The 26,269-nt window shown below is 36.4% G+C and overlaps 1 protein-coding gene across 8 annotated transcripts; it reads right to left on the bottom strand.

Moving 5' to 3' along the window:
• Positions 1 to 2,979: 2,979 nt before the first annotated feature.
• Positions 2,980 to 25,308, bottom strand: LOC129270352 (deleted in malignant brain tumors 1 protein-like). 8 transcript variants are annotated; one of them, XM_064105615.1, is made up of 13 exons: positions 25,123 to 25,308; positions 15,367 to 15,471; positions 14,509 to 14,841; positions 13,949 to 14,121; positions 13,274 to 13,475; positions 12,456 to 12,773; positions 11,148 to 11,465; positions 10,146 to 10,457; positions 9,431 to 9,754; positions 8,527 to 8,832; positions 6,610 to 6,789; positions 6,064 to 6,169; positions 2,980 to 5,175 (listed from the first exon to the last, which is right to left on the bottom strand). In XM_064105615.1, the coding sequence occupies exons 2-13, from the start codon at positions 15,461 to 15,463 to the stop codon at positions 4,923 to 4,925; spliced, it is 2,922 nt and encodes a 973-aa protein (XP_063961685.1). In that variant the 5' UTR covers positions 15,464 to 15,471; positions 25,123 to 25,308; the 3' UTR covers positions 2,980 to 4,922. The 8 variants fall into 8 exon arrangements, with proteins under 8 accessions (XP_063961685.1, XP_063961683.1, XP_063961691.1 ...); XM_064105613.1 differs by having other exon boundaries at positions 24,992 to 25,272; XM_064105621.1 differs by having other exon boundaries at positions 6,064 to 6,166; positions 25,123 to 25,260.
• Positions 25,309 to 26,269: the final 961 nt, after the last annotated feature.

Here is a 26,269-nt window from a genome sequence, read left to right as displayed (position 1 = left end):
GTTTTTTTTTCTTTTCTTTTAAATGATTTTTGAATGTTTATTCTTCTATTCTTCTTCTCCTTCTTCTCATTCTGCTGCTCCTTCGCATTGTCCTTGTTCCTTATTATTATTTCAGCATCATCAAGCATAAGGGTCAACACTGAATACTGAAATGAAATTCACTATTCAAAGTAGAGGGCACTTTCATGGTGGACACCTTGCTTATACATAGACTTTAAAAATGTCATGCAGGTTTCCCCAATTTAAAGTAATGACTCAAATATTCTACATTCATGATACGGTAAAATATACAACCAGGTTTGAAAAATACACCCTTTTCACCCGATTTTGGCATCTTTTAAATTCCCTTTTCACTGTACGCGCTTACACTCTTTTCTATTTTTAGCATACGACCATGGTGTCCACCTTTCAATGGCAGTGCCATGCACATACTCCCCCCCCCTTCTCCACGCGGCATTTGGTATTTCCCATCGAAGATCAGAGATCAATGAGATTTTCACTGTTATTCAATTTACTGAAATCAACTTGATTTTATATTCAAATTCATCTCTAAAGAAATTTAAATTTCATTTTGATTTGATTTGCAATCACTTTCTTCCTTCATCTGAGATGTACCGGAAAATGAAAATCGTTATCAACCTCAGGCACTAAAAGAGGAAATGTCCTCTTGTGCAGGTTGTTGGAAGGAAGCCGGATACACAATACCAAAATATGATAAACGACAAGGTCATTGTCATATTTCCTCTTATGCGAAAAAAGCAGGATAAGAAATAAAATTGCAAAAAATGTGATATCAAAGTCTTAGAAACTAGGGTTTTGAAACAATCCTGTAAAAACGTTGTTAAAAATCTTTAAGATTTTCTACGACAGTCACTCTTACAGTTCTTTAAACTTTAAAACAAGATTATCTTTTAACTTTTAAACAGCTTTTGTTTGGAAAACAATGGGTTTAAAATTAAGAAAAGCATTTTCACGTTGTAAACCAACATTTTGTCCAAACTCATGTACAAATAAGAGATTCTATTCCGCTTACTTACTCTGACAACTGAAATCAAAATGAAGCAAATAACATGAGTGCAATATCCTGTGAAAAGAGCAAGATTATTGTGGCTCCCACATGCCAGTTCATTAGCTTCATGCTATAATCAGCCATATATCGTGTTTTCTATGAATTATTGCCTGGAGAAAAAAACATATTTCTAAAACATAAACACATCATAAACTCAGTTTTTATCTCTTGGCAGAATACATATTCATTCGATTGTAGTCAACTGACAATGTCCATCCTGAGATTAACACTACTGATTAAATCGAATTACGAAGGACAGCTTCATTTAATGATTACGCTACTTATAATTACGATCTTATTTGTGGTAAATTGAATTAAGAAATGTTATACAGATAGAATATATCAATTAAAATAAGTATTTCATGTTATTGTAAGAAGTTCTTAGTATGTCCACTGACCAACACGGTCACATGTATACGCAGCTACAATACAACGTTCTTTATATTTATCAATCCGTTCTTATGGTCCGATCGTTGGCACGTCTGAATTTTTTTCCAATCAGAGCTTTATCATATTTCTACTCATTTTTTGTCGAATTCTTAACTATTCTTTATAAGAATATAGTGCGTCTCTTATATTGCAACTTACATATAATAAGAAATGTAAATTTGATTTTTAAAGTTTACGTCTTGTATCTGCTTGCAAATGCTTGCATTTAATTTTCTTATGGCGAAAATAGGCAATATGACTGGTTCCTAAATGATAAGAAGCACCCTCCCTTAGCAAGTGGGTATAGTATGGTGAAAGTAGTGAGAATGAAGTTTAAAAAGACAATGTAGACGTATGGCTCAAATTTTGGTTTAGTCAAATCGAATGACAATTAATGGTAACTAAGTCTCGTCTCTTAATTTTATTTTATCCAACAGTTCCAAAGACCGCCATTTAATTATGTTTTGCGTTAGTTTTGGAAAATCCCTATTCCATCATTTAAAATTTACAGTCCAAAGTAAATGTCATGATAATGTGATGGCGCTGTATCTATTCTTCTACATCATGATTTAGGAAGAACATTGTCTCCGATTGCCGCCGCTCCTATCGGCCTTGTGAAACGTTAAGCAATAAGCCAGTTCGTAGTTCCACTCTGCGCATGATCAGAGGAAGGTCATTGGTACTAAAGTGACGTGGTGGTATAAAATTTAATGAGATAAGCACCAACTTTGATGTCTTGATTATTCATATTCTTTTGATTTACCTCCACAAAAAACAATGTGTCCACGAACGACTGGTATTTCAGTTTGTCAAGTACATTGGACAACATGCTATAATTATGCATTCAAAATAAAAATGCAACAAATACCTTAATAGAGTGTTCATTAATGTGCTATTCTGGTCGCCTGGTATATTCAATTTCTTCATCCTGCTATGTAAGGCATGCTTACGTAATATCTTGCTTTAAAATCTGCCTATCATAATGAAAGAAATGAAAGGTCATTTGACCAAATTCGTCCATGAAGCAACTACGAACTGGTCTATTAGGGAAAATGTAATCACATGTTGTAAGATTATTCTACGTTTTTAGCTTGTCGTAATTCTTGTAGGCATGTAACTTGCTTCGATTTGGGCGTATATTTGACTTATGATAGGTTGACTTTTGAATGTCTTCTTGTATTTCGGCAAATATGCCTTTGTAAAACATCTAGCAACTCGAAAACTTAATTCATTTTATAATTTAATATACATGAAGGCAGAACTGGGGGGCTCTTTCCCCTTTAAAGGGATCGACACTTTGGTTGATGTTCTCTTTTTTGTTTATTTGACTTTTGTTTCAAAGGGGAGTTGCTCCTCAACATAGGTGACATTTTTTTTTTTGGGAGGGGCTGTCAAAATTATCTTCACAATACCCCCCCCCCCCGGTCAATCCTGAATCTACCCTTGCAAAAAGCAGACATTCACAACAAAGACGACATAAATTTAAAGTGTAGACATTTAAAAAGATTTTATTAAATTTTTGTCTTCGAACTGCATATTCTATAAGTTTACACCAACTCTCTCGAAAAAAATCATATTAGTACAGTACTACAATTGTGAATGAAAAAGGCAAACGTGACGATAACAAACTGTAATTCATATACACATAACAAGACTTTCATATATCAATAGTTTATGAAAGTCACTCATAATATACATGATGGTAAGAAAACAATCATTTATTCTTTGTACATGGTAATAAGAAACATTTACAGCTTTACTTGAGAGTACATTGCATGCAACTGCTATCTACATTTACTGGAATGCAATAAAACATTCCACTCCACACCTTCGTTTATTTAGTTTTACAGTGCTTGGACCATTTATGCCAAGCCTTTTTGATATAGTGCTACTATTCTTTAAAACCAATAAAAGCAGCATATCATTGTTCCTGTTTTGTTTCAATCGTCACAACTGTTTTCAGTCGAAGCAAAAATCAAATTTTCTCATTTTGAAATTACATTAAAGTCTACAGATCACCATAATAAAGAGACTTGCTTTGGCAAGGCAAACGCAACTTGGAGTATAGTTGATCCACATGTTTTCACGTACTGTCCTGTCACAGCCGGGGCTCGTAACACAAAGCTTAGCAATCATATCAGAACATTTTTTTTTAAATTGACTATAATGTGCAATTAATATTGAAACAAAGCGTATATGATTAATCACTAACCTTTGTGATACGGGAGCCTGAACGATTTGGCCAGCGTAGGCCGACATATTTATTTCAAGTCGTTTTATTATTTCATCCCATTGATTTTCATCACCAGAATTCATTTCTTGATATTGAGTTAACGAATCGTTATTATCAAATCAATTTCTTTTCATCAAGAAATAGTCTTCTTATTACGTGTTGTTAAAAAATAGCAATTCTTGATAGCATTAAAAGTAAGATGGGCTAAACGTCCAGGTATATGACAATGGCAAAAATGTAACAATCTTGTGGTATAGGCCTACATTCGCAATCGAAATGTATAATTCCTTTTTTTTAAGAACAAATCGAACTACATCTTATTGCAAGGTCATACACAAAGGTCAAAAACCGTTCCTATTTTCTGTATTTCTATAATACTACACATGCAATGGTGTGTAACGAAAATGCAAAATATTTGTCAATTCGTGTCAGTTCGGATTTGCCAGTTCGAGTTTCAAAATTATGTTGATTTAAACGACTTTTTTTTACAGTATAGAATATATTACAGTCATTCGAAACTAATCTTGAGCGACGTTAACGCCCATCAAAACGACATATTTTGGTTCTAGGATTTGATAGAACCCGGGGATAAAAACATATTCACTGGCAGTCTACAGCCATGAAGATGGACACACGTGATGACATTTCTTATCAAGGCTTGTGGGGCCGTTTACAACATTTTAAAAATCCTGAAGGATGAACCCCTTCTGAAAAACAACATATAAATATATTGTATGACATGATCACTGTGCCACTGACTGGAATTCCGAAACATTATTAAAAATCAATCATCCAATATTGTTCTTTTTTACTTTGACCTCAATTTGAGATCATCTATTTCTCAAGGGATAAAGGCCTACTTGGATGCACATAACAATCCGATGATAGCCCTACAACAGACCAATGTAATAAAACTCAAAATACCTTCCTTCATATGATTTAGGAGACCGCTGCACAAGAGATTGTCTTTTAACGCAACTACGTAAAGTCACACGCAAGTCACTAGAAGTCGCTTCTGATTGGTTAAAAATCACGCTGCTTTTGGTTCTAGCTCTTTGTGCAACGGGCCCCTTAAAGTCCACTTGATATCGACACCAAGTGGAGTTGACGGTATTACAAGAATAGGCCTGGACATCCTGGACATAGAATATCTAATGTCAATTAAATCATGAACCAAAAATATATATCAAACTACTCAATAAGACGAGCATATCCGCCCGTTGCATTGGACTTGGAATCTTTATTATCGAAGAACTGTGCATTTTCAATGGCGTGATCGTTGAACGGTTCTACATTGACACCTGTAATATCATTTTCCGGCATGGCCGTGGTGCGTCCGTCCAGTTTCCCGCCATTTGTGGTTGAAGCATTCTTGATGGTTTCTATATGAGCGATGACGTCAGACATTGTAATGGCGCCACCGAAACCTTCTCTACGTTGTTTGCTGTGGAACGTAAAATGATGGGTATGCAAATGATTAGGAATTGCAATTAAGGTCAGGGCCCTTATTTGAGCTCAATTTAAGTAGAAAAGTTGAAACAAACATGAAAAAGATATAAAAGTGATACAGGATGCAATAATTAATAAAAAAATTATATCAAGCAAAACAAAAACAATAACAACAAACAAGTAAATATGTAGTCCTTTGAGAGCAGTCATGGTAAACTGAAAGATAATTCCCAATAATGCATGATAATTCCCAATAATGCATAATCCACTGCTCTTTCCTCGTGTAATTTTTCCCCAATTCCCATGATGTAATCGCAAGAAATACAAATATGTTCGTCATTCCCAAAAGTTTTTGGGGTTTCGAATGAATAAACCATGCACAACTGGTGGTATGACCTTCCTCTGAGGTTCAAGTAAAATGATAAGTCTGAAAACTAGCATTTTTCGATTATGAAAGAAATTCCTTGAAAGCCGATGGAACAAGAACATAAATGTACACTTCAAATTGTCAAAAGGCACATTAAGATGTAGATGTCAAATATTTACGTGGAATAAAGCATCTGTCAATCTGTTAAAAAAACAAAGCAAGGAAAATGTCCTTTTCAAGGGAGTTTTCCAAAAATCAGACACTTCTATTAGAGATTATTTTGTAGAGATATAAATTAGGTTTACCTGATTTTCTTTTTACTACGACTTAATTAGATGTGTATTATTTTTTTGTATATTTTGTTCACTGTCATACTTTCTGGTTCTACTTGCTATGCATTGGTATGAGTGTATCCATAGATAAAACGTGCAATACAAATGAGCTATAATTATTATCATTATTATTATTATTATTATCACTCAGGAGATTTTAAAAATGTAATTCTGATAGACTTACCGGATGAGTACGAAGATCAAGAGAATCATTAATCCAGCAAGAACTATACCAACTAATAAAGCAACCACACTAATGATCACCGTTTTATTCGAACCACCGCGTCCTGCTGGGAATAGATGGATAAGAGAGTAATCTTACTATGATAAGTTGAATCCAATCTATGGGGATTTTAGTGATTATTTTCAATTCAGAATTATCAGAATCGTCTTAAATTTTGAACGAAAGTAACATCAATCAATTTCACATTTATGTAACGATTTATGCATCTCCCTGGCCCCCTTTCATAAAGACTTGCAATTAAGGTAACGCTGCCATTGTGTTAACTTCCATGGACAATTGATTTTGATTGGCTGTTGAGCCCTGTCACCAAGGTATTCACCATTTGGCAAATTTACCACAACTGCAAGTCCATTAAGAAATGGACCCCTGGAATATTTTGTATGTGAAAAGTTATTGGACTAATCCACAAATTGTAGTCTGGTACCAGATCATATGGTTGTCCTGTACATGTATAAGTGAAATAAATGAATTCCTAATTTGACTTACGTTTCCTGATGGGGCAATTGAGTGTCGGTCCAACCCATCTCTTGTCTGTGCTGCATCGCCATTCTACAGAGTCATTGCCATAGGTACAGATAACGGCTATGACCTCATCTTCTGTGTAATGCGACTTGATCAGGTTCATGTAGGTATTAGGGGGGAGTGATGGAATGTCACATTTGAGATCTGCGTCAAGAAAGAAGGATTACATGATGATAGGTTGCATGAGACAGTATTATTTGGTTCATGAAATAGTATGTAGATTGTTGAGAGTGTACTTTGATATGTGACCTGCCACCCGAAAACCAACAATAAGTCGACCAAAATGAATATTGAGATTTTTATTGAGCTTAAAAGTCACTTCCTAAGCTTTAAAATGATACATAATTTGTTAAAGGAGAATGAAACCCTTGAAACCAGCTGAATCCATATCAAAGAGAAATATCAAAGAAACATATTGTTGAAAGTTTGAGGAAGATGGAATAAATAATAAGAAAGTTATGAGCATTTGAATATTGAGATCACTAATGCCATGTAGATCCTCCCATTGGCAATGCGACCAAGATCTGTGATGTCACACACGTACAACTCCCTCATTACTCTAGTACTTATTTCACTTATATTCTCACTTTTATAGAGTCTATCACAAGGTGAGGTGTTCTCTTTATGAGAGGACAAGTACAGAGGTTACACAACATTATATCATTGATGAATTGTTTGTCATATGATTAGAATGAGCCAAAAGAGATGTTTTGGGGTATATTTTCAGTGTCCAAAAGGGGAGAGTTGTTTATCTGTGACATCATAGATCTTAGTCGCATTGCCAATGAGAGGATCTCCATAGCATTAGTGATCTCAACATTCAAATGCTCATAACTCTTCTATTGCTAGTCCTATTTTACTCAAACTTTTGTTGATCTTATTCTTTGATTTTTCTGCTTTCACAAAAGCTAACTTGCTCCAAGAGTTTAATTCTCCTTTAAAGTTGATCAACAATAACTGTCACAAGTACTTGACTGAATGCAGAGGATATTCAGCAATAGCTTTAAAAAATAAGGAAAAAACAAGGTTTGAATTTTGGGGTTCTCTAAAGCATGAGATGTGCACACTGTGTAATCTCAGTGAAACTTCCAAGCAGTGCGAAAAAAATAGTGTGTCCAAAAAACTCGGGTGTATTTTCTTTTATTCAACTTTATGGCTTCAATTTTTTACAGTATGAAGAAGAATTGCTCTTTCAGACTTACAAGCATTTTTGTTTTAATTTTTGGTTTTTGGAGACTAAATTACTATTTTGGCTTTTCACAGAGAACCTTACCTGGCAACCTCTTGGTGGTTTTTGGTTGGTAGGTCACATATGATAATAATAATAATAATAACAATAATAACAATGATAATAGTAGTAATACATTTGAGAATCTGTAACTTGTGGAAAAGTGTTCCTGAGCTTGTAGTAGAGTCTAAGAATATATCATGATTGAAAAGAGGATTAATTTTTGGTGGGGTAATGCAGAATTTAAATTTGATTATAAGGTTCCTCCCCCGGACCGCGCCAATCTTCAGACGTCACTGTATGTCACCAGGAGATGGACATATAGAAATAGAAGTCCTGCGTCCAGGTATATGAGCCTTATGTAACCATATGTAATAATAATAATCGTAATAATAATAATCGTGATAATAATAATAACAATAAATATAGAGACATAACTCTAGACATTGGAGGTGATTCATCAACTTCTCTAATCTTGATTTGCCGAGAGAAGCACGGATATCTGACCGTGACTTTTGTAACTGTAGGATAATGACAAAATTTCAGTACTGACAACTGTCATAAAACGTTCACCATGAAATCTAGAGAAAATACGAAATAGTATGAACTATCGGTTTTTCGCGTGTGTGTTTAAGCAATGACGACTATCTCACCTTTCCCCGTACAGATGACACCTGCATCTTCAAGATGCGAGCAGTCATGAGTAGTTTCATGAGGACAATCAATGAGGCTTTGTTCACTTCCGGTGCACGCCACATTGTCCATGTGGATAGAGCCATAGGAACGAGAACCAAAGTGGCTGGCGGGGACAGCCCGTTTTGCACTTCCGAAGCCCAGTTCACGACAAACGACGTTTGCGTCGGTAATGTCCCAACCGTCGTCACACACGGTTCCCCAGATGACGTTGCGGAGTATCTCGACGCGGCCTTCGAAAGGACCGGAACCATCCACAAGTCGAACTAATTGAAATTACAGAATGAAAAGGTTATGACTAGAGATCGTTTGGGCATATTAGAGAGAAGCGCTATCAATACTACATAAAACATTGCGTCATAAATGTGACATTCAAATTCATAATACTCCTCCGTGCTTGATGACATCTAGGATTAAAATGCCAGATGAATCAAGTGAAATTTTAGACGATACATTCTGCGATAGACTCTCACGAGGTCAGTGATGCATGTCATTGAATTAGGTCAATAAAATGCCAAACTATAATACTCACGATACAATTTTGTCAAACGTACCCTGTTTGATTAATATGCAAGTACCGTATACTCTACAACAGTCTCCCAGGATGCAAAATACTACTTCTACTAATACCATAGAGCCTACTACTACTACTACGACCTACTATAATAGGTCGACTGCTACTATTATGCTTCGACAGCGATGACTCTTAGTACAGTAATATGCCACTGCTGTTATACTAATACTTCTACTATGTCTACTTCTATTACCCCAGCTGCTCCAGCAAAAATTGCTTCCAATCCTAGGTAAAGGTCTACTTATCCTTCCACTTATATGACTAAGCAATGTATCAAATCAAATACTTACTAGGTGCTGAACACACGACTCCTGCGTCGTTTTCATGAGTACAATTGTGGACCTCGACTCCGTTGTTGGGACAGAATGCGATTGAGGTCTCATGTCCTCGACAGGCTAGGTTGTCGACATAGATCGGTCCTGTACCCTTTCCGAAGGCGGCTCCCCCTGCTGCCTCGATGCCAGGGCCAAGACCAAGCTGTTTGCAGACGACCCGGGCGTCGTTCTTGTCCCAGTTATTGTCACAGACGGTCCCCCAGACGCCATCGAGCTCGATCTCGATTCGACCTTCATATGCGTTCTGACCATCGCTCAACCGAAGGGTGATGTTGTTTTCTGAGTGAGGAAGTCATATAGAAGCTACACGTTTGCGTGTCTTTTCTGGAATTGTCATGTTCAAATCACATCCTAACTATACCCACCAAAATTATAAGCAATACTACACATTACATCGGTATACTTTACAATTTTCTCATATTGGTGTACTACAATGTAGTTGTCCATTATTATGACGTATATGAAGTTGGGTTGGTACAAGGACTGATTGAGTGAAATAATCCGGTCTGTCTCATGGGCCCTCGATGACCAAGGTTACACTTCTAGACTTCATATTACTGACAATTTTTGAAAATGAATAATAGTGAGAATAACAATATTAAGCATTATACGGTTTGGCGGGTGACTATATTCGTATTCATAGACCCGAATAATAAACTTTTATCCTTACCAGGTAATGAGCAGATTACACCGGCATCTCGTGAATGGTCACACGTGGTATTCGGTGCGATCCCAAACTGTGGGCATTGGACCAATGAACCTTCGTAGCCACTGCATCGTATGCTCTCGGCAAGAATCGTCCCTGTGCCTCTTCCGAAATATGAACCGGTCTTGGCAGTTGCTGCGAATCCGAACTTAAGCTGGCGACAAGCGACGCGGGCCTCATCCACGCCCCACTCCGTATCACATATCGTGCCCCATTCGTTGTTGACATACATTTCTACTCGACCCTGATACGCATTCATACCTCCAACAAGACGAACTAGGAATAGAAAAGGTGGAAATGGAGTTAGAACTGGGCTGATGTGCAGATCAGTGGCCCAAAGCACTATCACTTGTTTATTAGACTTTATACGGCGTGTTATGTACCCTTTCAGAATGCCCTAGGACACGAAATGCACCGTACGATCGGAAGTCATATATGCATGATATGCGTCAGTTCTGTTACAGACGTGAGAGGAGTAGGAGAGATTATATGAATCACATGTACAGGTATATACACGTGACATCACATCAATCATGACATACTGTTACCTTCTTTAGTTAATTTGTTTGAGTCTGCGATCCAAAGAATCTAATTTTGGGATTTCGAAGAGTTGAATTCTAACAATAGTTATGTTTCTGACTGGTCAACAATTGACGAGATGGCGTCATATATCTAGTCTCAGTTAATGGACTCAGTCGTTGACTGCTCTCGTCGGATATTTGAGTGTGTATAGTTCCTTTTACTTTAAAAAAAAAACATGAAAATAGGCATATCTCTAAAAATTGTTCTCAAATGCACTTAGTCGTTACACCTAATTCAAACCAAGAAAATTATTGAAATCACAAGCCAAAGTGGTCTATGCGACACTCCGGAGTTCACCAAATTTTCTGGTGAATCTCTTGTGTTAATTTGCGACGAAAAGTTTGAAAAAGGACAAAAAATCTTAAATCAAGGATGTGTACTCACTTTTTGGAGCGCATACGACACCGGCGTCCTCATTATGAGAGCAGCTCGTTTGGTTGTTGTAGTCACAATCAAAGATTGTTTCCTCGTCACCCGTACACTGTACATCGTCCAGATGGATTGGTCCAAAGCCCCTGCCGAAACTGGCGTACTTCCTCGCCTCGACCGCCCGGCCGAGCCCGAGCTGACTACAGACTACCGATGCATCATCCATGTCCCAGAAATCATCGCACACTGTACCCCACGTGTTGTTCACATTTACCTCCACGCGACCTTCGAATATGTTGTTGCCGCCGACCAAACGAAGTCCCATTGATGAATCTAAGACAAAGTTGGGCATTGGTAAATAATTTACCACAGTATATACATTTCTTTAGTATAAACAAGTGTATAAAAATACACAAGTGCATTATAAACGTTTTTACAAAATTGTGTATGTATTGAGTTTGAAAGAATCAAGCCTAGCTAATGAATACTACGCTTATTATTTTAAGGCAAAAGCTATAACGAACCATTTTCAAATATCAAAGCTGCATTATCATGATCGTCATTCTCCGATTGATGATCTATAAAGTTGCAGATACACAATACCTTAATGCTTAATCCAGGAAACTCATTCTCAGTGTATTTTAAGAATTCTAACTAGACATTTACCATTGACTTTAGAAGATAGGGAATACATCTTATGTGGATAAGAGTAGTCGAGGACCACAGTTGTGTGTGTCCTGCATTGTATTCGAAGCGCCATTTCTGCATTCTTTTTTTTGTATGCCCAAAGCCAGAATGCGAAGTGCAGCAGGAAATGTTGCAGCCCTTTGGCAATGTTAGGGTGTTTACAAAAAGAGCCTCTGTGATGGTAAGTTCATGAACCACAGTGACAATACACTCGATCATTTCCTTCTGTACATGCGAAATTCGCTACCGAACTCCATATCCCCCTTTCCATGACATCATGTCGTCACTTGTCGTCACTGTGTGCAAGGTTAGGTTAATTATTGGAAATCAATACTTAGTGTGAATGTAATATTTCTTGTGTGCGTGCCTAGTAAAAAATTGCAATTGTCGCATTGGGCATATATGCCACATACTTGGGCCCATGCAATTAGTTTAATTTGTTCCCCCTCCAGTAGCCAGTTGCTGTAAAGATCCAACCGTAAAATTGTAAACATGGTAATGCCGCTAGTTTGTAATATCCAATGCAGTCATGACGTAGGACATATACACAGACATATTACAGTACGGCGCGCAGCGAAGCAAATAAATGTACATGTGTCGACTAATGCGTCGACAGGCCTACAATAGTTAACACACCTGCATACGAGCAGACGACACCGACATCATTATCGCTTGTACATTGTGGGTCTCCTTCTGGTACAAGTTCTGATGCGCACTGGTAGATCAGCTGAAAGTTGGAGTTGCAATTGACATTCTTGACCACAGCCGAGCTGGTAGCAGTGCCGTACCGATCGTTGCCCAAAGACATGCTGAAGCTTTCTCCATATCCCATCTGATTACAGATAATGCTCGCATCGATGTCATCAAAGCCCACTCCGCAGATCGTCCGCCATTCTTCCCCAACCTTGATCTCCACCCTCCCTTCAGAATGATTGCTTCCACCAGCTAGGCGAGCTGTATATCACCGGGAGAAATGGCTTCATTTAATGAACCAGTTGGGTGCAATTAACAATCATTAACGGCTCACTGAACAAAAAATAATGATTATTGTACCTGATAATCAGTTTGTATTCATGTTAAACTAAATGCAGCGAAAAAAATAAGCGGGTTATGTATCATTACCATGATAACTATCTTTAATTCAAACTTGTTCAACCTAGGAAGACTTTTTGCCACTACATTATTGCAGCCCCCGTGCAGCCCCCATGTTCATCATCCAGGACCCATTTGACAAGAGTGAAATAATATGGTAATTTCTTCATTATAAGCTTGTCGCGTCCCTTTTCTTTTTAATTGTCCTTCTTCTTGATTATATTTTATTCTTTAATGATCTTTCTTAAAGATTTCGTAAATACGTTCGTCAGCAATTTTATCATCGACTGCCCCCCCCCCCCTCCTCCTCCTCTTTCCCCACCCTATCATTAATACCACGAAAACGTTATTAATTCTCTTACATTCTGGCACACATATCACACCAGCATCTTCAGTGTGCCGACAGTTGTGAACGCCGATGCCACGGTTCACACAATCGAGTATCGATGTTTCACTGCCATAGCAACGGGTATCATCCATGTGAATGGGTCCGGTACCCTGGCCGAAACGGGCGTTGGTGGTAGCAGCAAAAACTTCTTTAAAACCGAGTTGACGACAGACAATCTATACAAATGGCAGAGTTGTTAAAGTATTAAACTTTGTATGCATGTTTGGATGATGAATTTTAAATTACATCGAAAAGTGTATTATTTTCGTGGATGTACTACCGCAAGTGACACGGGACCATTTTGAGCAGACAAAGATTTGGGAGTCGAACCATTGTGACTAAACACACAATAGCTCGCTGCCAAAGCTTTGACTGGCTCAAGGTTCTTGGGCAATTGCACATTCACGTCATTTACTCCAACAAAATAAAAGAACAATAAAACATCTAACAGGTAAAGTAGCTCCTCTGTATTACTAGCAGTTATCTCAAAGGTATATTCTAAGACTACCCATTTATGATACACAGTCAATGAGAGACAACACATTGTGTTGATAAGCTAGCTTTAATATTTTGACAATTAAGATTGATGATCAATTGCATTTTATCTTCACTCCGAGTGGTCTTCTGGCATCTAGAATTGAATACCAACCCGAGCATCTGTAGTGTCCCAACTATCATCACATATCGTTCCCCATTGGTTATTAAGATAGACTTCCACTCTTCCTTGAAATGGGCTGTTCCCTCCAACCAGTCGAACTGGTGTCAGTACTGATGGAAGGGTCGTAGGGGCGGTGGTAGTCGTCGTCGTCGTGCCCAAAGAATCTACTTGTAAAATAAAACGCCATCACGTTAGTTATTGAAAGCAACGTAATTCGGAGTATATCATTTTTATGTCAGATTTAACATAGATTCCTTCACTTTAGCGATATAGCTGATTTGTAATCTTGAAGTAAAAAGAATTATTATTATTTTTTTTTTTTTTTACATATTTCGTCATTTGTTTTCAAAGATTTATAACCATGATATTGGAACTAGAACAATAACCTATATGTTTAATGTCACGAACTTGTTTGTGCACACATCTTGTACTTTATTCACATCGGCAAAACTGAATCAAAACCGACAAAACATATAATATAGTTATTACAAACGACGCTGGTATTGTTGTGGGCCTATTGGACGGCATATGTCAGTATCACTGACTGTTACCTGAATGGGGCGAGTAGCAGACAACTCCCGGATCAGCAGAGTGTTGACAATCACCCTCAGAAAATTGCCCAACGGGACAATCTTCAAGATTGGTCTCATTCCCAATACACTGGTAGTTGGTGGACATGATACGCCCCGTACTCAAACCGAAGCGAGCGGTACGCGACACCGACGTCGCGTTAAGAAAGCCGAGAAGACGACAGACGACCGTCCCATCACCGATGTCCCAGTATGCACCGCACAACGACATCCAATCTGAACGGTTAGATGATCGCATTTCGACACGACCTTCGTTGTTTGCGCTTCCATTGACGAGACGAATTTCGTAATTCCCTTAATGAAAATTAATAAAATATGCTAATCAAAACAAAAGTAATCATTCATTGAAATTGAATGTGAATTGGTCCACAGTTAAACATTAAGTACTTATATTAACGACAATGAAAACTTATCGGTTTTATTCAACTCGTCTAGAAAAAAACATGACCGGGTATCTTAACTATTATAAGTAGTACACGAAGAAAGGGTAAGGAAAGAGACGAACAATATATAAAGTAAGGACATGATTGTGGAGAGTAAAAAAAGGGAGAACAAACATTTAGAAAGAATCCATATTAACATAGAACTATAATTCTCTTCATGTTTCCTCTGTTGGACCTTGCCTCGGAGTCGAGCAATATTGTTTAACACTTTAAAAAATATTATCCGAGTTCTTTGTTTGCAAATGTAAGAAAGTTGTAGATTACAAATGGATACTAGTAGGCCAATGATGACAAAACAAATGCTTGTCATTTTAAGAAATAAGATACAAAGTACAAAAGTATAAAGGTATTTAATTAAATATAGACTAATGCGTACCTTGGCATTTCACTGTAACTAAGCCATGTAGACAAAATATGACTAATAGCGAAGACGACCAGAAGGATAACGCTGATATTGTTCTGTGAGGCATCATTTCGTATTCTGCAAATTTACGAAATACAAATATACAGTATATGAATGAATGGCGTTTATTTCAGCTTCCTGAAGGAGTAATTTGCTGACCCTAGAATGAGGAACAACAATACTACCATACAGTTACATCAATGGAGCCCCCGTCCGGTCACTGTGGAAGATATATGAGAGAAAGGAGAAAAATGCCTGCATTATATACCGTTCGTTGTCATAAAACACTTTCTGAACGTTTGTTCAACCTACAACACTTTCCACGCTTGGTGATGGGCAATTCATTTCTAAATGTCATCATAATGATGTAAAATGATATTGCTAATAATTAAAACACAAGAATCATAAAAACTGACTTCCTTTTCCAATCTCCTCTATTCATTTTTCCCATATCTCTATTCCCCTTTTTATTGGATTACTTCAAAATGTCCCTCTCCAGTTACACCGCTCCTAAGCTGGGAGTATCCCGACGTAAATGTGATAATACGAAGTGAGTCCAATGGATTCGACATACCATAATAATAACGGTATTAAGAAATGTTTGACCCTGTAATTTTCTTTTTATAGATATGAATCATTAAAAACTATTGAAGAGTAGCAAAAGAGAATATAGACAATGTTTAATTGATCGAACGTTGAGTACAATGTCCTCAAATCTTTGAGCAAAAAGGAAACAGTTTCATCTTAATATGTATACAATAATTCACCAAAAAAAGTAACATCAGCATTTCATTTCATGTATTTCATCTTCTATTCGGAAAAGCCATGTAAAGTATATACGGAATACATGAGCTTCGTTTTAGAAATACAAAAAAATAAATAAAAGAAATCAAACAGGTGCAGGTGCAGGCAACTCTCTTGTTAATATATATCACATCATTTTCATACAAAATATAATGATTATCGAATAACTACAATATAGAAAGATTGACATTGATTAATCAGCCCCCCCCCCCCTGAACAAATCATGTTTATTATTATTCAACAATATTTGGACATGTTTTTTTTTTCATTGTAAGTTTTAAAGATATGTTGTAAGTTTTTAAGAATATACATGGCATTTCTAAGACGCCAAGCAAGTCTTTGCAGATATTGGAGTATATAACAAAGATCTAATATGGATCAACGAATTAAAAATATCTATTTAAATTTCTTGATACAAAGCTATTGGGGAATTATAGCAGATAATCTCATTACAATCTATTTCCAATCCAAAGATCATTTGATATAGCGCCTTTTCATTTCAGTTACAAAGCGCTGATAACAATATAAAGACGACTTTCATACATGTCATTAAGTTTGAATATATACATAATGTATATATATATATATATATATTTAACGGTTGAACATAAAAGAAATGTAACCTCTGAAAGTGGCAATTTTAAGAGGCGTATGAACGCAAAAGAGAACAAGAAAATTGAGAAAAGCATAATTTTGTAAAACTACAGACTGAATGCATTAGATTTGTAGTTTTCTTTTTTTAATGTGTTTTCATTCAGAAACTATATAGTTTGAAGCATGAATAACAATGTTTCAATGGAATTTGGGAATATTGAAAATTAGGGCCGGGTTTTGTGTATATAGTAGTTGGCAATGTTCCCATTTGACAAAAATTAAGCTCAGTAAAGAGGAAAGTGTACTTTTATATACATATATATATATATATATATATATATATATATATATATAGTTCAGGTGACACTTTAGGGTGTCCTGGTATAATATTTGTCGTAGTTTATCTGTTTATGAGTTTTTCGTTTCATGTTCACCCCCCCCCCCCTCCCCCGGTCAGAGCCTTGCCCTCCATTGCATCCTGCCATAAAAATCACGGTGCTTCCACTGATATGCCTAAATCCGGAATGCGGTAGCGTTCCCGCATCTCCAGAACAGGTAGGCAGTGGTGTAATGAGCCAAAAACTTTGTGGCGTATCGCGTAAAATACATATATTTTTTAATATGAGCGAGCAAAAAGTCGATATTTTTATTATAAAAATCAAATTTTGTGATAGATTTGGACATAATATTCATAGATAATATCATAAATTCACCCTTCTCTCTTTACCTTTCTTTCCTTTTCTCTTTTTTTTTTCTTGGTCGTGAAAATGCTCCCCATCTTTACACCAATGCAGGTAGGCCTATATACAGGTTATTATTTTGCATTGTACTTCGAGATGAAGCTATGAAATACATAATTTAATTTGACGCGTCAACTTTCTCAAAGTAATTATGAGAATATTCATTATCAGACAAGTAAAACAAAACCTGTTCGTCTTGGTTATTATCAAGATCTATATTTCAGTAAAATATTGCCGTATGTCTCAAATCTGTGAGAGACTATAATATAAGCCTACTGTATAATTCATATAAAATTAAAATTTTACATCACAAATAGAAGGATTATAAATACATAGGACTATATATTTCGAAAAATTACGCAAAAATTACAAATGCCGATATTTTTCATCTGATTTCCCCTTTTTTTAAATAAGCTTGTTCGTTTGCATCGGGTCATTTCCAATCTCATATTACCCACTATTTAATAAGTGAACTTTTCCTCTGTATTATGCATCAGAACACACATTCATTCTTGTCATTTTCCCCAAAATTTTGTGCCAAGGTTTTGTTTCTACTTTGAGAATAAGGCTCTTTTCTGTACTCAATTCTCACAATACAAACATAAAATAATCAATTGCTATATTACATTTCCGCGTATTGCTCCTTGAAACCAATGGCATAAAAATAAAAATCAATTCTTATTCTCCCATTCATAGTGCAGATTTTATACGATATTACCCATCTCTCTTTGTATGCATGTAATAAAATAGCTTTTTTGCTGGGTTGTTGACATCTTTTCTGTTAGTCTTTTCTGTTAGTTGTACCCCCCCCCCTCCCCCTCGACGGATTTACCCTGACAGTTGCTGGTATTGCCAAAGTATTCTTTTACAGTAGAGATTAAAATTCATTATTGAAATGAATTGAACTTATATTACAAAATTTCACTGTCAAGTACATTTCTATGAAACAGTGCAGCTCCTTAAGAACAAACAAGTGGAGCGCCTCATGGCAGTCTCATCTGCATCGCAAGATTCAATATAGCAGCAATGCTGACTTTGAAAACTACTATTAAATAATTATTCACAAAAACACCATTCATATAATGATACAATACTACGTTCATTGACATTTGACCTTGATCATGCGACCTAAGACTTGTCAGTGATACTCGATTATCCCTCTATCCACATTTTATAAAGTATATCTATAAACTTTGAAACTTATTACAGCAATCTAATAATTACCCCCAAAATGGCAAAAGTTCAATGACCTTAAATGACCTTTGACTTTGGTCATGTGACCTGAAACTCGAATGAGATATTTAGTGATACTTGATTACTCTTATCATATGTCCAAGTTTCATGAATCAGATCCATAAACTTTCAAAGTTATGATGGTAATTCAACAGATACCCCCAACATGGCCAAAGTTCGTTGACCTTAAATGACCTTTGACCTTAATCATGTGACCTGAAACTAGCACGGGATGTTCAGTGATACCTGATTACTCTTATGTCCAAGTTTCATGAATCAGATTCATAAACTTTCTAAGGTATGCTGTCATTTCAAAAACTTAACCTTAGGTTAAGATTTGGTGTTGCATGACGCCGCTGCCGCCGTCGCCGTCGCCATCGCCGCCGTCGGAAAAGCGGCGCCTATAGTCTCACTCTGCTTCGTAGGTGAGACAAAACACTACTAATTGGAGCTAACAGAATAGCAAAATGCTCATCGCGGATAGCGCCAATTATAATGTCATTACTACACCTCTGTTTTGTCCCATTTACAGGATTTATATGACATGTAAAGAGATGAGTTTTTAATGACTTTATGGTACATGATCTGAGAAAGTGGTCAGTATCCACCTCGATTTTTATACCGAAATTACGGCCACAATTGAATAATTCTGAATAAAACGCCGCAACGACAAAGACAGTTAATTTACCACAATCAACAAATTGTGTTATTGGACAATATGCAGGTGAGGGTAGTTCCAACAAAATTCACATTTAGTCACAATATTTGTACACAAAGTGTTACAATCGCCCCTTGAGTTGATTTTACATTGTGTCGCTGCGGTTAAAAAATAGGCTATAATTCATCGAATAATATCCGTCTGGGCCAACACCACTTAGTCTAAATGATTAGATGAACTTTTCATGAACCAAATTTTCATTCAACAAGGTGCAAAAAGTTAATGAACTAGAAATTAGACCACATGTGTTATTAGACTAAATAATAGTAAATCCAAATGAGTTAGACCAAGTTATGGTTTGACTTATAGACTAAATTGATAGTAGTTTAACCGTGATGGTGTTATATTACGATCTGAGAATTAGATCGCATTGTGGGTTTTGCCATGACCATGATGACGATCTGAGAATTGGACCATCTGCTAAAAGACCAAGTGGGTTTAGCCATGATGGTGTAAGACGATCTGAGAATCAGACCATCTGCTAGTAGACCAAATGGGTTTAGCCATGATGGTGTATGACGATCTGGAAATTAGACCACTGCTAGAAGACTAAGTGGGTTTAGCCATGACCAGATTACCTGATAATTAGACTATCTGCTAGAAGACCAAGTGGGTTTAGCCATGATGGTGTTAGACAATATGAGAATTAGACCATCTGCTAAAAGACCAAGTGGGATTAGCCATGATGGTGTTAGACAATCTGAGAATTAGACCATCTGCTAGAAGACCAAGTGGATACAAGCCATGCCAGCCACATTGTCGGGTCCTTATAACGGTAACAGGAAGGAAGTACATCCTATATCAAAGTGTTAATACCACGATATTATTTAACAAACGTGATATCCATTATATCACTGGACTGTCAGTGGCGTACAGAGGCCTTACATTTAAGGGGTGATTTTTTTTTTGAGTTTTGCGAGAGAGATTGATGATGCAGGGGCGGATCCAGGCTTTTCCAAAGGGGGGGGGGGGCACATTTTCCAGAGGAAACTTTGACAAGCCAAAAAAGGTCCTCACTTGTGTATGAGCGCCAAATTCCCATTAAAATATATGCTGTCACTTTCAAAGGGGGGGAGGGCACACTTGTGTAAAAACGGCATATTTACATTAATTTTTTGATGATGGCTCTAAAAGGGGGAGGGGCACGGGCCATTTGCGCCCCATGGATCCGCCACTGAATGATGTAACTTCTGAAGAATTCTATATAGTGAACAAGGCGAAGTGGTTTTAAGGTACACCATGTATTCTTTTATAGTGGGCATGTGTTGGTCCTGAAAAGGACCACCAAAACTCGACGTTTCGACAAGTGCAATCTTGTCGTCTCCATGATAAATAATCAACTTCGGAAAACTAACTAATGACATGAATGATACATACTACCAATGCATTATATCATTCACAAGAAGCTATGGGTATAGGGTATGGATGAATAGTATAAAGATTGTAGAATAAATGTGGGAGCATGTTATATTCGTACTTAAATATATAAACTTTGAAGCCAATTTATGTCAAATAATGTGAGAGTTTTATACAGTTTATGAAACAATATATATATATCTTTTACTTTTATGCGTGATAAATATTGAGAGTCAGTACAAATTTAAATGGGTTATATCGTTAAAATTGTGTTCATTTCAATTCTTGTACAGGTTACCAAACTATATTGCAGTAAGATATATAAGGTACTATTTTTTGCATAGGATGAAAAGGCTTCTATGAGGATCTTTCATTTTGTAAAGTACACCTATGTTTCTAGAGATACTTATAGGACACAACCTAGGCCCCTGTTCATTCCAATCTAAATTTTCTTCTACTGTCACACATACAAATATTTTCTTCTTCTTCTTCTTTTGAGAGGAATATCATCTCTCGTTAGATAAGCGAGCAAGGAAAAAAACCGATATTTGCTACGTTTAAATTTTGCAATATTTTCGATGTACAAAAATAAATTAGAAATTCTAGTAAAATTGAAATGAAGATATCTTGGCTTGAAATATAACATGCATGCGATAATTTATTTATTAAAACTGAATGGGCGGCTTCTCCAGCAAAATCCAATCAGTACGCGTATGGTGTCAAATCGAGAGTGATGGAGGTGATATTGAAATAGCAATAATCATTGATTACCATGATCATTTGATGTAGGTTATAATATCATAGAGAGGAAGTAAAGGGACATTTAACCCTATAAAAACCATAGTTTTTGTAAAAGAATTGTAGGCTAAATTTGGCCAACTTGCTCGCTCTGCTCAGTTGATTGCACGGATTTTTCAAACACAATTTCTCTTATTTCTTTCCCCTAAGAAAAAAATCCTGCATGCGGCCATAATCATCACACTGAGAGTTTTCAGGTTATGCATTCCATAATTTCAATTAATTAGTTAATCAATTATTATTTATATGACTGATTATGCTTTGCCTATTTCATTTACTGTATATTGTTTAATATTTGTTCATCTTATGTTATTTGTAAAACATGTAAATAGAATCATATCAAATTTTAAAAAATGCAGGTTAAACTTGAAAAAGACTACATTGTTGAGACTGTCAAGAAGTTCCAATATCTGGTTCTTATTATAGGTCTTCCCGTGTACATAGACACGGTAAGGTTTCAATATTATGATGACATTCAAATTAACCCTGAACTATTCGATTCATGTTTCTATAAACAATTGGGTGATCATGACATTATGTATTACACACTGCACTGTTAAACTTTCCGTGTTTTGTCTGGGAATCTTCGTTAACTCGTTCGGCACCACGACTTAATATATTTACTTTATTATGATTATTATTATTATTATTGTTGTTGTTATTATTATTATTAATATTATTATTATTATTATTATTAATAGTAATAATAACAACAATAATAATAATCCGAATTTACATAGCGCTTAACACATTGGAATGACGTCTCTGAGCGCTTTACAGATTATTATTATCCCGGTCATCGGATCCTTGCATGCTCACATACAATGTATGCACTTTTTCCACTCCCTGGGGAGCATTCTAACAAGAGTTCCAAGACCAATTGCTAGGCATACTACATATGATTTCGCATCCTGCCGGGTACCCATTTAACACCTGGGTGGAGAGTGGCAAATTGTGGATTGACGCCTTGCCAAAGGACGCTAGGCCATGGTGGGGTTCGAACACATGACCCTCTGATTACAGAGTCAGAACCGCTACACCACGGCGCTTCCACTTTACTTTATTAACGATCTTTCCGTATCAGCTTTAATTCCTAGATCGTGTTATCATCGAATCTTATATGTTATATCTGATTATTTATTCCTTTTTATTCTATTCTAGTTTACAATTTAGTTCTTTCAAACTTTTCTTTTTATTTCTTGTTTATACTAATCTTTTGTTGTTTTTGTTTTGTTTTTCTCTTGATTTAACCGCCTATTCGCTCTACTTTTGTTCACTTTCTCTTTCTTCTCTTTCTTCTCTCTGTATCTCTCTCAAGCACGTCACCCCCGCTAGGCCGACCGCTAACCATATCCGCCCTCTTTATTAAAAAATGATAATTATTATTCCATATGACACGAAATCTTTCGTATTGATTTGTGATCAAAGGTACATAAAATACGAAAAGCAATAAAGAACAAAATACGTGGCCATGGAATCATAAATAAAAATCTTAGAGAATAACATTGTAACATCTAACACGGATGTCATGAATTCATGGTTATGAGTGGCCATTGTGATCTTGAATCTCGTGACCATCATCTGTTCCAGAACTTTCAGTTTCATTTAGTGAATTATCATCCTTTGTACTCCTTAATAAGCATGATAAGTAAGCTGTAATCACTTGCCCCAACCCTAATTTAAAGGATGGTAATGGCCCCCTCATATCTGTTGCATTAAAATGTGAATTGTAATAATGATAATAATGTGCACTACTTCCGTATAGCGCTCTTACAGTATTTCTAAGCGATGCATAATTTTATATCGACTTTACCACGGCTACCCTGCTTCATCGGGCGCTCGGGCATTCAAGAAAGTCCTTCCTGGCAGGTATGAGGTATCCATTGTTTTTTTACACCTTGGGGGCCGTTTCATAAATAAAGCTGTTCGTAAGTTTATAAGAGCGACTTTAAGAACGAGTGGTGATCCTTTCTTGTGGTAAATGATATGCATCATAAATTGTTCGTTGTTGGTTATTTAGCGTGTAAGAAGGGATCAACAGTCGTTTTTAAAGTAGCTCTTAACTTACGAACAGCTTTATGAAACACCCACCTGGGTAAAGAGTTGCAAACGTAGAGAAGTGCCTGCATGGACGCGAGTGCTGCGTTGGAATTCGATCCCCAGACCTTGTATGGTTCAAAGGCCGACGACCTTTTCGTTGAGACTCTACATTTACAGAGACAAACAAGATGGTTTGGACACTTCATTGACGTCTAAATTAGGCAAAAACTGTGAGCTTGACTGAGTTTTTGAGACGGTCCATTCTTGTGGAAAATCAATTGTTGTGAGCGCGCAATTAGTGGTAAGAAATCGATAAATTTTAATTAAATGATATACAGTATATCTCAAAATAAAATTTGCTTAGTAAAATATCAAACAGCCCGGATATAAAAGGATATTTGAATAAAATCAGTGATCAATGTTTTACCGCCGCCGCCCCCCCCCCATACCACTTTGATGAAAACTTTGTAGGCCTGCAAAGCTGCCCCCCCCCCCCCCCAAAAAAAAAAAAGACAAGACAGGGGAATGCACATATTCAAACAAAAACATAACAATCATTTTATGACGAGAAATAGCATTGCAGTATGCTTAAGGCCATAACACACCTCACGAATGGTCCAGGATCCGATTTTGGAACAAATTGTATTTTGCTAATTTCCCAAAAATGTAAATGAATGGTATGTTTCTTATTTCAGGTTCAAATTAACTGAAAAAATACTAATATAACAATTTTGGGTGATTGCAATCCTTATGATTTTGGAGTAAAAGCCAAATTAGTTTCAAATCGTATAGCCAATCATACGATTGCAATGACTAAATCATTGCGACTAGATATTAAATTCGCTTTTATTCTAATAAGGATGATGGCATAGGCACAGATTTGAACATAGGTATTTGAAGAAGAATAAGAAGAAGGAGAATATCTTCGTACGAAGATATTCCATGTCTCAATATTAGCATAAAATTGTACTACGTTTCATTCCAAAATCAGGCAAAAGAGCAATCGCAAGGTGTGCGGTAGCCTGAACCGAAAGACTAAAAGTTTGTGTGCTACAATATTTCAACAAGTCAAATTACACGAAAAGAAATGTAATTATATCAGTGAATGTTTAGCAAACAGCTGTAATACAAAACTGGTACAAGTCGAAGGGCAGATTATCAGTATCAGTACACAATCAACTATACACCTCATGCAGAATTACCTGGGAAAAGAATCAACTCTTCTGCGTAATAGTTGAACAAAAAAGCCCACGATTATTAAGAAAATGGTTCGACATCGTTTTATCATTAATTTGAAAGCGTCAAATTCACTTACCGCCACATGCAGTTATGTATCCCAGAACAGAAACTTTTCGTAATTTCGTTCTTATGCAACTAACAACTAAAGAAAAAGAACAGTGTTTGGTGCTGGTGCAACCTTATCTTTAGAGATGTAAAGTGCTCTACCTGCTAATTCCTGTGTAGTTTGTGATCGGTGTGGATGAGCTTGTATACCAGTATGGGAGGACACGGAAGTTTATGTTCCGGTGATTTGTGTAAGCTTAGAATCCACTTGGGTATTAAACAAGTTCCAGAATACGTATCAGAGCATTAATTATATATTTTTTCGCCAATGGTGTGAAAATGCACTGTGATAGAAATGCGGGGGGTAGTTACATCATGATGTAGTATACCTTATTTTAAGCCTAAGCATGGATTTAGATATATCGGGTCGACCATGTTTGGTTTTAATGTACCAGCACATATTTTGAAAGCCTGCTAGGTCATAAAATCTTGAATATTATCTTCTCCGTTTAATTATTTCATCTATACATTATTCTTTCTTTGGTAAGTCTTTTATCATGGCATTTATTTTGCGTAAATCTAGGTATGTGACCATACATATAACAAATCTCTCTCTCTCCTTTTCTCTTTCTATTTCCCAACCCTCCTTCCCCAAGGTGACGAGTAAAGTATACTGAAACCTACAGACACAAAATATTTTTTCTAGTAGAAATCGCCATCCTGCAACATCATCAGCAGCAGTAGCAGCACCACCGTCTTCGTCCTGCCCCTTCTCGCCTCTCCCTGTTTCTGATCCTGATCACCGGCGTATCTGAACAACAAAAAAAACTCGTCAGAATGGGCAAACAATCGAAAAGAGGTTCTAAATCATTAGACACCCATATCCTGAGTGAGACCCTGCCCCCCAACCCCCCCCCCTAGGAATCGCCTATATTTGGACTTCTAACAAGTTTTATATTTGGAAGCTAAAGTCATAATTTTCATTTGAATTTTTTATTTATACTTCCAAAAAGTTTTTAAATATGATTTTCCTGTTTTTTTTTTTTTTTTTTTTGGGGGGGGACTAAAAGATAAAAAGAAAGAAGGGGTCGGTGAGTGACTTTCACTTGGTTTAAAGATTACTTTTGCAATAGACTCCATAATGTTCCTTTAAAAAAATAAATCAAATATTTGTACCGTGAAATGTGGAGTACTGCAAGGATTGATTTTAGGTCCCTTGTTATTTTTTATATACCAGTATATGAATGGAAGCGCATAGGGACGTTATGACATAATGTAAAGAACTGCGTTATTATTATTATTATTATTA

The sequence above is a fragment of the Lytechinus pictus genome, chromosome 10 (genome assembly GCF_037042905.1).
Source record: "Lytechinus pictus isolate F3 Inbred chromosome 10, Lp3.0, whole genome shotgun sequence".
NCBI classification, from domain to species: Eukaryota; Metazoa; Echinodermata; class Echinoidea; order Temnopleuroida; family Toxopneustidae; genus Lytechinus; species Lytechinus pictus.
This window is presented reverse-complemented; position numbering and strand designations above follow the sequence as displayed.